Here is an 18,911-nt window from a genome sequence, read left to right on the forward strand (position 1 = left end):
TGTTTTCCAAAGCGCCGGGAAATTCTACGCCCGTGTATAAAACCATAACCATTCAAAGGATGGATAAGTTATACAGTTCTGAGAGAAAATGTACTGTCAGTTAACAGGGAAAAACTATGTTTTCACCCGGGAGAAAATGTATTTTTAACCAGGAAATCCAGGAATTTTTTTTTCTTTGTCCACGTATACACCCTGAATAAATATACTGAGAAGCTGTGGTTAATATGCCCAATTCTTTGAAAAGGTTTCGACATGATGTTCTTGGATTTACACCCATATGACATAATGGAGTGAAAATAAGCAAAATATGCCAGTTTTTTTATATCTCCTATGTCTAACATCATTCGCATTGCAAACACAGACATGTTTAGGCGCTTTAGCAATTCGTTAACTGAATTTATTATCAAGTTGTAATCCCAAAAAGTTTACACTCTCAACTTCTCCTATTTCCATGTCATCATATTTTATACACACACCAGAAGGAAATCTCTTGGAAGTTCTGAACTGCATATAGTGGATCTTTTCAAAGTTTAATGACAGTGAATTGGCTATGAACCACTTATTAATGTCAGTAAAATTTTGATTAGCTGCCCTTTCTAAATTTATATTTGATTTACTATTTATTGCAATGTTTGTATCATCTGAAAATAAGACAAACATGGCATCTGGTAATATAACAGATGACAGGTTATTAATATACACAAGAAACAGTAGTGGACCTAGTATGGAACCTTGGGGAACACCACATGTAATTTCTTCCCAGTAAGATGACGTCTGATTGCCTACTGCTGAAGTGTTACGTAATGCCACCCATTGTTTTCTATTAGTAACATATGACTGAAACCACTTTGCAGCACTAGCAATGACACCATAATATTTTAATTTACTTAAAAGAATGCTGTGATTCACGCAGTCAAACACCTTTGACAGGTCACAGAATATGCCAGTTGCCTCTAATTTGTTGTCCAATGAATAAGGACATTTTCGCTGTAAGTGTAAATGGCTTTCTCAATATCAGAACCCTTAAGAAACCCAAACTGTGACTTTGACAGTATGTTATTATCACTAAGGTGCTTAAGTAGATGCTTGAACATAACCTTTTCAAAGATTTTTGAAAAAGCTGGCAAAAGTGCGATCGGTTGGTTATTTGACGTTATTTCTTTGTCCCCTTTCTTGTGGAGAGGTATTTGTTGTTGTTGTTGTCTCCAGTCCTGAGACTGGTTTGCTGCGTTGTCCTCAGCCGATAGGCGTAACTGGATGCAGAGGTGGAGGGGCAAGTGGTCTGCACATAGCTCTCTTGACCATTGTCAGTTTTCATGACCAGTGGTGCTACTTCTCAATTAAGTAGCCCACAGAAGGTCTGAGTGCACTTGGCATACCTGAACGGTGACACATCTAAGTGCTAGCCAAGCCCTACAGTGCATAAGTTTGGTGATCTGATGGGAACTGGTGTTAACCACTGTGGCAAGGCCATTGAGTAAATAGTTTGTCACAAAACACAAAGAAGCATTCACAGAGTATTTGCTTAGTTATTGTGTGATCTGCAAATGACTGATTTCAGCAGGAGATGATAAATGTTTCTTTCCATTCCTTATCATAACTGCCTGTAGATACGGAGACCAGCTCCTGGTAGATTTGAGAGAGGAGCGGCTAAGTGTAGTTTTGCTTGCCAGTGTCAGAAACGCAAGAGTGAAGTTCTCTGTTCCTTTCGTTAGTAATCTAGAATTATAAACACTTGAGTTAAATGAGATGATGGTAGTAATTCATGCATATCATCAGATTTTTTATATATATATTGTTTTTTCAGGCAGCACTAAGTCGTCATGTAAATATAAATGATTTATTAATGATGAGAATTAATATGAAATACCTCGTCACAGAAATGTTTGCTTACGAATTTTGAAGGCAAAAATGGCTTCTTAAATGTTATTCACTTATGTGTAAATATTGTTTTTCAGACAGAGAAAATAATGTCACAGATTCATGTATAAGCTTGTATGTAAGTAAAATGTATTAGACCTCATGTGTCAGCTAATATTAAAATGACATTTATGTGTAGTTATAAGGAGCAAATTTACATCATGTTTTAATTTCTTTATGTAAGTGTTGTAAAATTTTATGCACTTCTATAAAGACATGTAAGGAAAGCTGTATATGAAAAAGGCGTTTAACATAAGTGAAATTAGAAGGGACTTCAAGAAAACTGTCTGCACATCATATGTTTACTGTGAGTTGAATGATAAATACACACTCGAGTGAAGTAGTGACTAAGCTTGTGTATACCTATCATGACAAAAGTGTTCTAACCGCCATTTGTAGTGCATTAGACACCAAACGTTACTACAAAGGATGAATTAAAGTAACAATTTTATGAGAAGGAAAGTTGCTACTCACCATATAGTGGAGATGCTGAGTCGCAGATAGGTACAACAAAAAGATTTTCACATTTAAAGTTTTCGGCCTATGGCCTTTGTCAACAATAGACACACATATAGACTCCGCTATATGGTGAATAGCAACTTTCCTTCTCATAATATTGTTACATTCCATCCTGGATTTTTCCATTGTTTGAATTACAATAAGTCATTTATGGACTTGCCTGTAATATGTGAGCTCTTGACGTGGTGCTGATGATACGGGATGGCCTCTTGGACCCTGAAATATGTGATGTACTATGTGATCTACATAAAAACGGCCAGAACTTTATGGCTCCTCTGTTGCAGCATCAAACTTTTTAACCAAACAAACATCAGTGTCCACTTATCCTACGGAACCCTCTGGACACTATAAGAACGTCCAATTCATCATTGTCTACAAAGTTATAGACCCAAGGCTGTGAACAGTTTTCCATAGTTGCACCAATGGTACTTCAAGGCATGCACACAATGAACACTTCTTTGTGTGTGGAGATTTGGGTGTGCAAACTATGGATGGTGGTTACACCTCAAAAATGGAGCAAAAGACTCTAATTCAAATGAGCCTTTTCTCGAGTCATGATCTCTCAGAAACTGAACCTTTAAAGTTTTGTAAATTTTGTGTAAATTAATTGTACTATAAATAAAGTTGACAAATCAGGGGATAAATAAAATATAAATTGGGCACAAGGAATGGGGGTTTGATACGTAGCTAGACCAAAAAGTAGTTTAAATGCTACGTGCATTTGATTATTTATGTTATGTATATTTGTAAAATGCACAACTACTGTACACTGTCATCCAGTAATTGTGATAAAATCAGTAGACAGTAGGGTGGCAGTTGTTATGGACCTTATTTTGGTTTAGCCATTAAATCTATGCCATTCAGTAAGTATTGGAACACTGTGCCTGGCAAAGATGTAAAACATGCCCATGCCAAAAGGATATATGTAAGAAAGGAAAGATGAACATATAGCTCCTTTTATTATTTCCTTAAACCAATATCAAAGTTTTTCACTCTTCAACTATCAATCTCCTCATGCTCATGATTCTGGGTGGATATATTGTGTCAGGCAACAATAAATGTTGGTGTAAAAGTTTTTACAATACATCCTCTGGAGAGAGAGACAGTTTCTTTCAGTTCCAAATTTCTTCGTTGTGAAAATGATACCTGGATGTATTGTAGCCTGCAAACTTTGGAACACATGGTGACATTATTTATGATTGTATTATACTGCATTCTTTATTACAGAGCTGAATGCTGCATTTTCTTCTTCAAGAAAAAAAAAAGAAATATCACTCTGTTCAAAAGAGAGTTAATATATCAATCAATTTAGACTGTTATGAATATAATAGAGGGAAACATTCCACGAGGGGAAAATATATCTAAAAACAAAGATGATGTAACTTACCAAACAAAAGCGTTGGCATGTTGATAGACAAACAAACAAACACAAACCCACATCCTTTCATCTTTCCCTCTCCTTCCCTCTTTCCTGGTGAAGCAACCGTGGGTTGCGAAAGCTACAATTTTGCGTGTGTGTTTGTGTTTGTTTGTTTGTCTATCAACATACCAACACTTTTGTTTGGTAAGTTACATCATCTTTGTTTTTAGATATAATTTAGACTGTTACATTGACAATCGTAGCGAGAAGTTGTGGAGGTGCGGACTTAGACGCATGAATTGCTGCTGGTGAAAGTATCCACCAGCCACACACTTTGAAATAATACACATTATTTGCTTCTCCTTAGGGCACCAGTACTTAAATTCCAGAACAAAGATCCGTCAAGTAGACTTATACTATGGGTGTTAAAATTGAGTGAGTTTGATTTTGAAGTAGTTCAGAAACCCAGTAAGAAAAGTGGTAATGCAGATGGGCTTAGCAGGAAAATTGACACAGTGTGGACAGTAGGTTGTAGCCTTGCTGAATAGCAGAGAGCGCAAGGTGCTGATGCAAATTGCAAGCTGTGTGCAACACAAGCACATTTTGTCATTCCCCACAGGGTGTTGTGGAAGTCAGCAAGACTGAGGCCTCACATAGTGTTCCCTTCTGTGCTGTGGGAAGATATATTGAAGGAAGCATATGATCATGTATTGTCTGATCATGGAGGATGTAACACCACAGACCGAAGAGTAGCTGAGCTATATTAGTAGAGAACATGTAAACAAGACATAAATCAGTGTGTGATAAACAGACTGCAGTGGGCAGCCACTACATTCTGACTATTATAGGTAATTTCTCCCACTATGGTGTGATTGTCAACAGGCAGACATAGTAGCACATGCATTGGTAAATAACTGGTTTGGTGTTCTGAAATTGATAATCACAGATCAGATGACCAACTTTAGTTTGTGTTGATGAACCATTTATGTCATATTTGTAAGCCAAGAACTAGCCTATTACATGCACAGAGGCTAATGGAAGGACAGAACACGAACATCAGATGAGAGGTAATATATTGAGCTGTTGCATCCATAATGACTGGGATACTTTCTTACTGTACAAGGTAACAGTTTCTAATTTGAAAAATCATGAGAGCATAGGCCTGTCACAATACTATGTCGTATGTGGTAGGAAAATCCCTTTACCATCTGAAGTAGTCAAACCAAAGATGGGGAAGAATAAAAGAATTGCAGGAGGCTATTGAGACAAGTGTGGAAACAGATGCAAAAAGCTAATACCAGGGCCATTGTGCAACAGGAAAGACTGGGACATCCATAATGTGATTAGTACACTGCTGAATTTGCTGTCTGAGTGACCAAAGGATATTTATTTCTTTTAAGATGTAATTAAAGAGTTTTTGCACATTGTGATTGTATGAAATAATTACAAAGTGTAATTTTTTTGTTTGATGTTGAATGAACGGGGATCAGAGCAGCACGGTTGCATTTAGTTTGCTCTGTGTGCACTATCGCTATGCTGGTCAGAACAAAATCTTTAGCTGATGGCCAGCGACTGTGAGAAGATACAGCTGCTTTGTTCAGATTACCTGTGATTACCTGTGGAAAATAAAAGATGGAAACTGTTGGAACTAACTGTGGAAATGATTAGTCTTCATGTTGCACCTAGTAACAAAAGAATGTCTGTTTGGAAAACTAAGCAATTGTGATTAAGACACACTTCTGTTAACTGTTGATGCTTTAAAAAAACGAAGAGTGAAGATAAGTGTTGTGTTACAGAGTGTTAAAATTAAACTGCGCTGTTTGAAAATTGGAAGCTTTCAAGAATGTTAAATGAAATTGGAGTTTTCTAATAATTATGAAGGTGAAGTGATCAAAGATAATTTATTGCTGTATCAGTAATATTAAAAGATCCGAGATATACAAGAAGTACTAGCTTTCAAATACTAAAAGTTTGGTTAAAGGAAAAGCTGTGCATATCCTAAAATAAAGAGCTACAGGATCAGTTTAATAAAAAGGAAATTTCATCTCTAGTTGATCCTCCCATTTCAAACAAATAAAGAATAAAATTATCTTTTGGTGATGCAATAGTGATGAAAGATAAACAATATTCAAAGGCTGTTATCTAAAGTAGCCACAGATTTTTGAGATGTAGTATGACAGAACTTTTGCTGTGGTTGAAACAACGTGAAACAAATGTATTCACGTTTAAAATGCTCAGGCCAGTGTTAAAATAACATTTTAAGAAGTCTAAATTTGAAAAACACCACCTGGAAGGTCACAGTGCCGGAACTTTTTTTTTTTAAATCATGCACCTGTTATAGGTATGGATCTTAAATGATGGACTTGGAAGGAGAGTGATTACAGAGTCTTTTCCAGATAAAACCGCCAACAAAGCTAACTCTGGGTTGCATTATAGTATAGGCAGCACTGCACCTCTACTGCGGCAAAGGAGTGAACATGTTGCAAGACTTGACTACTGGAGGAAGGTGACTTTTTTCCAGACAGGAAGACATCTTAACCAGCCCCCACTATACACTAAAACTAACATACAATTTGTGGGAAGTGAGAAATAAAGTATGGAGGCTGGGAGAAGCATTCTCAGAACTGCACTTCGAGACAGTGAATAAGGGAGTGTTAGGAGAGATAGTGGGAGAGTGCTGAAGGCTTATGTTCTCCTACAAATGCCAGCAAGATCAATTGTGGCAAGCAGTGTATTTGGTGCCATGTATGTTGCAACAGCATAAGAGAGGGTGGTTGCATGTGGGAGGTAGACCATTGAAAACAGTATTCGGGACAGTGATCATCAATGACATACAGGAGCTTAATGACTCTAGTACTGGCGGGGAGAGGAGCAGAAGGTAATAAGGTTCTAGTGGAAAGGCTCATCATATGGTTGGCAAGCCTATTAAAGCAGAGAGCATGAAACAACACCAAGATGCTATGAGGGCTACCAGTGGGACTAATGGGTTTTGTGAGAGTGGCCACCATTACAGTGAATCGGGATCTAAATGTAATACAGGCCCAGTTAGACTGGTGCTCCCATGACAGCTGTGAGAAGACTTTTGTGAGCACTTAGTGGAGGTAGTTGGGTTGCAGGTGGCTATTTATCATATAGAACATGGACAGTTAAGCCCTACCCTGCTGCCATGTAAACAGCTTCTGGCAGGACTACTTAAGGCACAAGAGGAACTACTGTCTCCACAAGAGCTCTTTGCTACTCCAGACAATGTGCTCATCTGATTCCTGGTAGCAAGTACTGATACTACGAATGGTATACAGTCCTCCCCTACACCAGGACAGAAAAACTGTGCATCCTGCAGCACATCCTTATTTTCAGAGAGCAGGGGTACAATGGATATAGTCCATGTGAAAAACTGAAGTGGTTATCATGAGTTGGTCATCATGAGCTGTAATGAGCAAGGTTGACTTGAGAATACAGTATGACTAGATTTGTGAGGCAGTGGTATGATGAATCAATGGCATGGCTGGTGACTTCTCAGGCCCAAGCATTCATCTTCCAACTACCATAACAGGAGCTACAACTGCAAATATGACATACCTTTTGTTATACTGATCTGAAAAGACACTAGAAGTACTCCTAGCCAAAAACCTAAAGCACCTTGAACTCTGACCTCCCCAGCTTTCCAGGCAAGCTAATAAAGGTTGCATTACAGCAGAGAAAATGCTCCAGCAAGTACAGCAATATCGTAGTGTACGACATGCAGAGCTGGAATAATAAATGTTTCAATGTGGGTAGAATTCTGGTCTTTGACTCTTGTCTGTCCAGTCTATATCTATTTAAGGCAGAGGACCACCCACCCACATGAACTCCCTATATACCAGTTACCAGCTGACTGGTTCGCCCTTAGTAAATAGTGATTAATTATACAGCCACTGGACATTGTGGTTCAAGTCGAGTTAAGGTGAGAGAAACTTGACTGGACTATATAGTGCAGCAAGTCAGTAACATAGCTATTGCCAGTCTGTGATCTGTTGAACTGGATAACTTCCAAAGAGGAAGGCTTATTGCAGCACAACCTTTTTATGTGGTGGATGGGCAGAGCTGACCCAGCAAGAATTGCCTTCCAAGGAAATGCAGTAGGCGTAATTATGACATATATAAATAGCAGTGCTTCTGCCAGCAGAAATAAGAAAACCAGACTGTAGTAACACCAACCTGGGTAATGACGCGTCCTGGCCCACACTGAGTCCCTTTCCTGTCCTACATGTCGAGAATTGCTGGCCTAGCAAAACAGTGGTGGACTAAGCCTATATAAATGCTGCTTTTTTTAGCCATGAACTAGCTGTCACTGCCTGCAGCCAGTTATGAAATGTACTCCGTGCCAGGCACTGAAGTGGGTCACTCAGTCTGCTACTTGGTACTGCCTCCATTAGCTGCGGAGGTATGAGCTGCATCTTATTACAGATGCTGCTGAGAGCTGAATTGGTGCCTTACAGCTGGTGGACCCCTACTGGCTGACTTATATTGTCTGCAGGACACCTACTTGGGGTACTACCTGTCCTGACAAGAGTTGCCATTTGCCGTGTGCTGTCACACTCTGCTGCTGCTATCTTGCCTTGTGTGAGTACACTCCACCCCTGCAACCACTGTCACTGTTGCCTATGCTGGGGTCCTGAGTTCATCCTTTGTGTGTGTTTGAGTGTTTTCTGCTTCAATTAGCACATCTCTACCAGCCACTGTGACAACTTCTGCAGAGGTCAGAATAGCTGCCTGCTGCCCTGGCCTGGGCTCTGGTAGAGTTCCTTTCTGCCGTAGTACTGATGATGGAACTTGAGCTGGCAGCATCAACAAAGGATACATACTGATTTCAGCACCCTCGCCATGCTCCAGGGCTTCTGACGCTGGCCACTGACTACAACAACACAATCCCTGTACCTGATGAAATAAGTAATCAATGTCACTTCTATTTATATAATTTATTGGTGGGCATCCATCCTCTTGATTTCAAATGCTCTGTCCAGCTTATCAACTCATACCATGAGTGCCACTTGTTGTGGGATATCTAATTACATGAGCCATCCTAACATACTACCACACCTAATTGAAAATTTATTTGCTTCTTAGTTTTCTTTTGAATCAAGATTTCAGTGTGGAGGTGGTCTTTAATTCCTCATAGTTCACCCAATTTCCACAAAATATTTGTAAATCATGTACACAAACCTTCCACATGAATTATTCTATTAGTCACATCAGATCAAAATCCCTACAGTAGTTCCTATGACAGAAAGCGTGACATGGGACTTTAATTTATATATATACAGAAGATAGATAAAGAGGTGGAAAGAACAAAATTATTTTATTTTATGACAATATATAGAGCATCACACTGTTCAATACACCGTCCCCACATATGAATCAGTCCATCAAGTACTAGCATTTAATATATTTAATGGATCGGTGGGAGCAGGGTCCAACAGTGACTTCCAGCTACTGGAAAGCTCCTATAACCAGTATATGCTTTTATCGCAGTTATTTGTAACAATGTATAGCACTAGAGAGAGTGATGATATCTGGTTACCTAACATTAATTTCTGAATTTTAATCATAACTCCACTCATTGGCCTGTAAATTAAACCACCACTACACCAGACAAGTTGCTCAGGCATAGATATTTAGTGCTGCTCATGTGAAGCTGGTGTGAGTTGCTAGTATATATATAAACCGAAGTTCCTTGCCACAGTTTCTGTCTGTATGTGTGGTCTAATTTCAGGAACTACTATAGGGATTTTGATAAAGTTTTCACTAATACATTGATTGATCCACAAATATTTTGTGCAATGTCATGAATTGAAGTCTCCCATTGCTCTCAAAATGATGCCATTGCCATCTAGCAGTGAATGGCGGAACTTCTCAGAATCAACTTTTGTGACAGAAGGTGCAACCTACCAATGTTGTGTATTGGTGTGTGCTCATGGATGACTGTCAGTGTAGTCAGGTGACTGACACTAGCTGTAGCTCATGGCAGAATTTTAATCATAAACTCTGTGCAGTGGCCCGCAAACAAAATGACCACTATGCTAGACAAGTTATCCGGACTTAGATACTTAGTGCTGCTTGTAAGAAGCCAGGGCAGATCACTACTGTGTGTAATAAATATTTCATCTTCCTTAATTACATGTTTCATAGATCATATTCATAACAAATGTTATGATGTGAAATGTTTCACCTGAACAAACTAGAACACATACTAAAATGTATAAAAATTGATAAATATTAGTATGTCTACCATCTTTCTGTATAAATGACTATTTATTTCTATTTCTCTATGGTATAGAAGGAGTTGTTAAGGAGAACCATCTGTAATCTACATTGGAAAACACTTCTGCTATCCTGTGAGAGATTTGTTTTTGCATGGGTAGATTTGGAAGGTGTTTTATAGCCGCACTTTTCACACCTTTCTGCGCTGAAGATAGATTTATTAAAGGATAATCCAGATCGGTTTTCTTTCTAATATCGTGTTTCGGAATATCTCTATTACTCTCAAACTCAGAAGGATATTTGGTAACAACTTTCATAAGGGGTTAATATTCCCAGCTTCTAAAGATATGGCTGTAGGATATACATCTGTGGACACCACATATAATTCTAATTACTATCTTTTTTTCAATGAATATGTGTTACCTAAGTAAATAATCTATAATATTACCCATAAAGACCGGCAAATGAAAATTACAGAATATGTAAACTTACTGGCTTCTGTATCTCCAATGTTGGCAATTATTCTTATGGTAGAAGTAGCCATCTTAAAAGTTTATCAGGTCTACTATAAGCTTTTTTGAAGCTAATGTTCTCACTAACACATAATACGTACATAGAGTGGAAGTGCTATCCTTGGGCTTTCATTAACAATTGGCGACTTTTCTTAAAACAAGATTCATTATTAACTTCATCGTGAACAATATCTGATGATGCCACTCAAGAATGTTTAAGGTACTGCATATTCTATAGCCATTCTCAGAGGCTCTGTCCAAGTTGATGGACAACATCCTATGAACCAGCTCCGCCACCTACTGTCCGCTGTGCTTGGATGTTTACACACAATGCATCATGGCATCACATCACTGAGGAGACTGAAAATTACAAATTGAACAACATAAGCTTATAAAGTTAATGGCTTAAAGGCTCCAAAAATGCTTATTGGAAATCAAGAAATACTGCATCTACCCAACTGTCTTTATGCATTGCTTTCAGGATGTTGTGAGGCTCTGGCTCTGAGCACTATGGGACTTAACATCTGAGGTCATCAGTCCCCTAGAACTTAGAACTACATAAACCTAACTAACCTAAGAACATCACACATATCCATACCGAAGGCAGGATTTGAACCTGCGACCGTAGTGGTTACACAGTTCCAGACTGACGCACCTAGAACTGCTTGGCCACACCAGCCGGCGATGTGAGGAAAGTGTGAATTGGGTTTTGCATGATTTCTGAAATCTGTATTGGTGGAATGGAGATGGTCATTCTGTTTAAGACACCTCATTATGTTTTAGCTCACAATATGTTCTAAGATTCTGCTCCAAATGGATGCCCAGCATATTGGACAGTAGTTTTGTGAATCATTTCTGCTTCAGTTTGTGTAGATGAGTGTGACCTGCACTTCTTTCTGACTGCTGGGCATAGGTTTTTTTTTTTTTTTTTTTGAATGATTTATGGTAGATTGTAGTACAGGAGAGAACTAACTTAACTGTAAATTTGGTACAGAATCTGGTAGAGATTCCATCAGGCCCTGAAGTTTTATTCAATTTTAGTAATTTCAGCTATTTCTCAGCACCACTGACACTAATATCAGGACCAGTCAGTTCACATGTTGCCCACTTCGCAGCATCTTTCTGTCTTTAGAGTTATGTGTTGTTACAAATAACAGTGATAAAAACAACCATTCACTCACCCACAGCTGATTGATAAGTAGTGCAGGAATAACATAACATCAACTAATTGTTGAGGAGCCACAGATGGTTGCATTTGAGGCTTCATGTGGCTGTATGTAAACTAGAGAAAGATTAGTAGCTTGAAAACTCATTAAGTATATGTGTTGTTACATTTGTCTATGTACCACACATCACTCAGGTGTTACCTTTTCCCACATGTGTTTGTTGTTTTCATCCTGGGATTTTCAGTTGTGTAACCCTTCTGATGTTAGTTCTGTTTTCAGAATTTTGTACCAATATCAATGCCACCAGTAAACTCTATTGGGAAGAATTTCCCTGTTACGTATTCTTGTCAGAAGTACTTGGAATTTTGATTCCTGAAGGTTATTATTAGCTAGCCAATCTGTCTCCTTGTAATATGTAGCTGACTTTGGTTAATTTCAGGTGGAGCATCTTGAAATGGAAACAATAATAGCTTTGGAATTTGAAGGTGTTACTTTTGGTGTCTGGAGAAAAATTAGGCTAATAAACATAGCAACATGGCAAAGAACCTTCCTTCTTGATCTGCGAGCTCTTGATACTGTGTTATTTATCAAGAAAATGAAGGGAATTTTAGAATCAGAATACATATTAAAGGTGATTCACAATTGCCGGCTTATTTCAGCAATTCTTCTTCAGGATTATAGCATAATGCTAAAGAATGTATTCGACACACAGGTAAATATAGAAATGTTTCAAGTTTAATGATTTTGTTTTAAGCTTTTGTAAGAGATCATATAAAATTTAGTTTCTGTCTTTGACAGTAAGTTTAGAGATGAATGGAGGTTTTGGAGAGAGAGAGAGAGAGAGAGAGCAAGCCTTACTGCTGAAAACGCAGCTGCAAAACGTGGGTATTAATCATGTTTGAATCTGTGTTAGTGACTAGAGAGAGAACTCACTTTATTCAAATGTTACTTCATTATTTTTGTGTTCTAGTTCATTCATATTATTCTCAAATGCCAAGGACTGGTTACTGTACTGGTGAGATAGGTGAAAAGTATATTGATACCTGTATTATTTTTTTCCCCATAGGCAATTGGAAATACATCTGAGGTTGTATAAAGTGATTTAATTTATTTATTATGCTTCAGTTTTTATTTAGTTTGGTTTTCATTCACCCAAAACTACCATTATAAATAAATAAATAATGAAAAACAGTCCTCTGTGGAAGTAGTATTGTCAAACATGGGGAATTACTGTACTGCATCTACTGCTCATTCGCTCTTGACACAATATACTATCTGTAAACCATTTCTTTAGTGCAGGGGACTAATTCTAAATTTTCAGAACCTTGAAGACTTTGTGCTGGTAGTAATTTGTGTCTTCTCACTTCCAGTCTTAGTAGTCCAACAACAATATGTGCAGTAATACTGTAATAGCAAGTGTAGAAAGCCAGCTTCATTTCACTGTGCTTTGTTCTGACCCTTCATTCTAAAATGAGTTGAAGCAGCTCTAGATCTTTCACTACTGTTATGATACATTATCAGAAAAGAAAAATTACTATCCACGTGCTAGGTACAAAGTACATAACACAGGTTTATTGAGGTCACTATGTGAGGGTTTTGGGAGCTGCTCCCACTGTACCATTCCATCCGCATAGCAGTCTATGTATTTGCTCCCATCACCCCTGCCGCCTCTAATATTAACAAACATGAAAGGGTTTGTTTTTGCAGTCATTCTGTTTTCAAGTAAATAGTAAAAGAAAGTAACAGTAAGGTTGGTTTGACTGTTCAGTACAAACCGTTGAAGTCTACAAGGATTGTACAAAAAGTATCAGGAAAAGTGTCAGTAAAATAGTTTATTTGAGATATTGCTACAGTGCTCCAAAATTATTCAAAGTACAGCCATTGAGCATCGACACACCTTTGCCAGTGGCTTTCCCATTACTCAAAGGCTCCCTGATAAGCAGTTTCTGAAATGTCCTTAGGATTGTGCGTGGAAGCCTCTTTGACAGTTCTTAGAATCCCATTGTGGTTTCCTGTGAGGAAGGATTTCACTCTTGGGAATAGGAGTTAGTCTGCTGGTGTCAAGTCAGGACTGTAAGATGGTTGGGAAATCTTTGTGATGCCATTTATCATCAGGCAGTCAGTAACAAAGGAGCAGGTATGGCTGGGCACATTGTAGTGAAGTAATTTCCAATTTCCGGCAATGACTGACCTCATCCAGTTGACGCTTCCCTTCAGTCTTCTTACTACTACAAGGTAAAAAGCATCATTAACTTTCTGCTCCCCAAGTACAAATTTGTAGTGGACAACCCCCTTGGTGTCAAAGAAAATGATGAGCATGGCTTTAACTTGATTTTTTTCAGTCGAGCCTGTTTTGGTTGATGTGATGCTCCAGTGTGACATTTTGAACTTTGTCACTTTGTTTCCAAGTCACTTTCGAATATCTAAGTTTTGTCTCCTGTGATTATGTTGTCCAAAAAGCCAGGGTCTTCATCAGTGCATTGCAGAAGGTCTTTGAACCAGACATACACTTCTGCCTTTGTTCACCTGTCAAGGCCTTCAGGGTGAGTTTAATGCAGATCTGTCATATCCTCCAAACCTTCAGTGATAATGGTGTGCACTGTCATCTTATCAATGCCAATTATATGTGCTCACTTAACCAAGTCTGAATCCAACACTTCATGCAGATGTTGCACATTTTTTGCATGTTCACTGTTTTGCTAAGCTAAATTGTTGTGGCAGCAACATCCTTGTTGCTATCTAGCTGGCTTCCTGGAAGTGTGGAGTGCCACTAGATATCAAGGGCATTCATTTAGCTTTGTGGTACATCCAAAGAACTTTGGGCATTCAAATAGCAGTGTAGTGCAAGCGGAGGCACATTTGTTGCCAATATACACAACTCTATGTATCATAAATATCAATTTAGTTTATATAAATATTATACATATATTTAAACAATGGAAAATCAAGGATGGAATGTAACAATATAATGGAAAGGATAGATGCTACTCACCTCATAGCAGAGATGCTAAATCACACAGAAAGGCACAACAAAAAGACTGTTGGAAAGTTAGCTTTTGGCCAGCAAGACTTTTGTCAAATGTAGACAACATATATACATTGACACAAAAGCAACTCACAGACACTTGACCACAGTCTCTGGCAGCTAGAGCCATACCTATATTTGTGTATAAAAATGAAAGATAAGCAGCAGACACTGTGTTTATTTCAGCATTGTCAAATAATGCATGTGTAATATTATGGAAGAACTGAGTTCATTTCTTCTGTGTCAATTCACAAATACATGGTGTATATAATACACCTATTGTTTGTTTGAAATGGAAACAAAAAGAAAATAATGTTCATATTTGCAAGTGGCAAGATTTCTTAGTGCTTTGTACAACGTGAAAAAAGTGTTACCTGATGTTGATTCAGCAAGAATAAAGTGTGTGTGGTGTGTAATTTAATTGTTGATGATTGACAAAAAGAAAAAGTAGAAGTAAGCTCAAGAATTAATGTTTATTTCTGCAATATCATTTGTCTCACAACAAAACTATGATTTCACTGTATTTCTGTGGCACCAGTGTAGCTATGAAATAAACTTTGCATACCATTTTAACTGAGTGCTTACAATGGTGAATGTAACATCGAACATAAAATAGAAATATTAAATGTCACCAATATAAAACACCAAAGAACTAAGAAATAGGGAATATATTAGCAGTTACAATGGTCATAACTGGCAAAAACAAATTGGGCAGTCCGCAGCTGAGAATCTACTGTTCACTGGGCCTGGCTGGGTAGCTGTGCCCTGTTGTTGCCAATTTTTGAAGGGTTGATATTCCAAGAGACCAATATGACTGCATGTCTGCCATCCCTGAGACAACTGTACAAGTTTTTAAGAAAATAAGTTTGTCATTTAATAGGAGAAATAGATGCAACGAGATCTGATGTTTGATTTTGAATAATTGTATTGATAAATAATTTTCATCAGGAATCTTTTCCATGTTTGGCAAGTGCTACATAATTCATTTTAAGTCAAGATACTACTAGAGTAAATTTTATCTTACCATGAAATGAAGTCATAAGAAATAGATACAGTTCATTTTTTGCCAACTTAAATGCTATACTGGACCAGCCTGGTATTTTAGTGGCAAATGAAGTCCATATTTCCATAGACATCACTTAAATTATTACAAAACTCTGAGTATGGCAATACATTTTTGTTTTGCAGGTAGCTGATCTCTGCGTTGCACTTAATAAGTACCAGGAACTACCTCTCTTTGTCCGAAGTCTACCTGATTGTCTTAATCTTTACTTGGATTTACCTGAAGTGCTTATTCATCGACCATATGTGCGAGATGGCTACATTGATGTAAGTTTCTACAATGTATATGCCTTGCACCGCTTAATAACATACTTTGAAGCTTTTCAAAACATATATAATTAACACGACCTATGAATGTGTTTATTGTGGAAGAGAGTTAGAAATGATGGTGGTGTATTTCTTAACAGACTGTTATTGATGAATTAGAGAGATATGTAACACATGATTCTTCATCTTAAAACTTATGTTTCATGTGGAAATGATTATTTCTGGAGTCACAAAGGTCTTTGCCAATAGCTGTTTTGTCTGCTTGATAGCTGAGATTCTGAAGGATTGCTGAAAATGACAATATTGCCAGTGATGACTGAACAAATGTGGTCAAATTCAAGAGAGTCCAAATTTATGCCAAGATATGTGTAACCTAACTTGATGCACAAGCACACAAAAACTCCATTAACATTATTCTAAGTAAATACTGATCTTAAATCAATCTTCTCCTTTGTTTTTAGCATCTACAACTCTTCCCATTTAACTAATGTGTTTCTTGTAAGATTTTGCTGTGCACTAATCTGATGGTGGTCTGTGACAAAGTTCCTTTCCACATCTCTATTTTAGCATAACTTACATGAGGGTAAGGCCATTATTATCTGCAATGTAATTATAAAATTTTATTGTAATCAAATAAGAAACTTACAAAAACATCGTTTTTTGACATAGAGTCACCTTGCATTTCAATGCACTGATCCCCTCATAAAAGGTACTCGGTTGAGCTGCGAGCCAGGAATGCACCGCTTCTTTCACTGCTTTGTCCGAGGCAAATTGATGGCCCATTAATGCCTGTAATAGTCAGAAGGGGCAAGATCGGGACTATATGGAGGATGATCCAGTACTTCAGATTTGAGTTTCTGAAGTGTTTCAGTAGTGTGGGCAGCAGTATGCAGATGGGCATTGTCGTGGAACAACACAACACATTTTGACAGAAATCCTTGGCATTTGCTTTGAATTGTAGGCTTTAGCCTGGCAGTAAGCATCTCACTGTAATCTACACTGTTTATTGTTGTGCCTCTTTACCCATAATGTTCCAGTACTGGATCTTGTACGTCCCAAAAAACAGTAAGCATTAGTTTTCCTGCGGACGGTGGGTGCTTGAACTTTTTCTTGCTCCATTCCATACTCTGCCATTTACTCTCCGGCTTGTAATGATGGATCCATGTTTTGTCACCAGTAATGATCCTGTACAAGAAGTTGTCCCCTTTGTTACCATAGTGATCCAAATGTTTTTTGCAGATGTCTAAGTGTGTTTGTTTATGCAACTGTGTGAGTTGTTTTAGGACCCATCTTGCACAAACTTCAATAAACCCAAGTCTGTTGTGGATGATTTCGTAGGAAGAACCATGACTAATTTGTGTCTGTCCTAGAGAATCATTTCACGTGAATGCTCAATGGTTTCTTCATTTGTGGTGGTAAAGGGCCTTCATTGTGTGTAACACTTGTGCGACCATTTTGTAATTTTTCAGTCCATTTGTAGATACTCTGTTGTGGAAAAACATTGTTCCCGTACTGTACTGAAAGTCTTTGATGAATTTCAGCCCCTGATATGCCTTCCGACCACAGAAAACGGATCACTGAACGTTGCTCTTCTTTGGTGCAAATAGACAGCAGAGCAGCCATGATTAACAGCACAGCAGTGATAATGAAACTAACCTAGCTGCTTGAAAATTGCAAAGATATAACAGCAAATAAACAAAGCAAGCATCATCAATGTAAAATGACACTACTACCAAAACAAACAAAAATATACCTAAATTGCCGATAATAATTGGCTTACCCTCATACCAATGATTGTGTGCATTTGAAGCTCTTGTCTGTAAATTTAACAGTTGGTGTGCAATGTGTTTATGGATGTAAAGTACACTGCTCTGCAAAACTTGTGGATGAGCTAGATGAAGTAGCATAATTGGTAGCATATTTGGTAGAAACTAATGAAAGTGCAGAAGCATGTTGCCAGAGGCCTTCTACTCGTGCACAGAAAGCTGGATGTTACTTTGCATGAGGTCAGCATGACTGTAGTGCAGTATGTGGCTGGCTCAACAACACAAGGCAATTCAAGAACAGGAAAAGACAGTATGCCTCAATCACTGCATTCATCTCCATCATTTTGGAGAAACCACTAATAATGATGAACAGGTTGCCTGATATGATAATCAATGATCATTTGTCTGTTGTGTAGAGATTCTCATATGAAATGCCTTACCTCTCTGTCTCACTGAAACACTTTTGCACTAAGTTTACGAATGTGACACTACTGGATACAGACAGGTATGAGAGACACTGCTTCACAAAGTGTGGACTACATCTAAATCAGTTTGGCAAAAATAAACTAGCAGCAGACATTGGAAAAGCTTTTCATGAAATAATAGGCCTAAACAATAACGATCATGAAAGCAGACCAGTCATAGCCCTAACTAGCGAGGGAAACTAGTGAGCTGGGCCAACTCTAGCAGGATTTGGTCCAGTAACAAAAATCTGCAACAAGTAATTAATACACAAACGAAAGTTCATTCAAACAGCAATACAATTAAAGACAAACAAAAGTTAACAGTGTTTCATCAGAACATAAGAGGCCTATATTGCAAGCTGGATCAGTTCACAGCAAATATAGAAGACCCAAAAGGTATAAACAGTGCCCACATCCTGTGTCTAACAGAACACCACATCACTGCTGGTATTGAAGTGGTCCCTATTCCCAACTATGTTTTGGCAGCGTCTTATTGCAGGAACTATATGGACGAAGGAGGAGTAGCTGTATATGTAAAAAACAATGTCTTGTTCACGGCAATAGATGTAGAAAGATTCTGCTTTGAGCTACATTTTGAAGTATGTGCTAT

The 18,911-nt window shown here is 38.0% G+C and overlaps 1 protein-coding gene across 1 annotated transcript in view; it reads left to right on the forward strand.

The window, feature by feature from the left end:
• Nucleotides 1–18,911, forward strand: part of LOC126162487 (piRNA biogenesis protein EXD1-like) — a 191,418-nt gene that overhangs the window by 120,263 nt on the left and 52,244 nt on the right. The window contains exons 5-6 of the mRNA XM_049919030.1: nt 12,157–12,429; nt 15,931–16,071. Of these exons, the coding sequence (XP_049774987.1) occupies nt 12,157–12,429; nt 15,931–16,071 (414 nt within the window). The remainder of the gene's footprint in view (nt 1–12,156; nt 12,430–15,930; nt 16,072–18,911) is intronic.

The sequence above is a fragment of the Schistocerca cancellata genome, chromosome 2 (assembly GCF_023864275.1).
Source record: "Schistocerca cancellata isolate TAMUIC-IGC-003103 chromosome 2, iqSchCanc2.1, whole genome shotgun sequence".
NCBI lineage: Eukaryota > Metazoa > Arthropoda > Insecta > Orthoptera > Acrididae > Schistocerca > Schistocerca cancellata.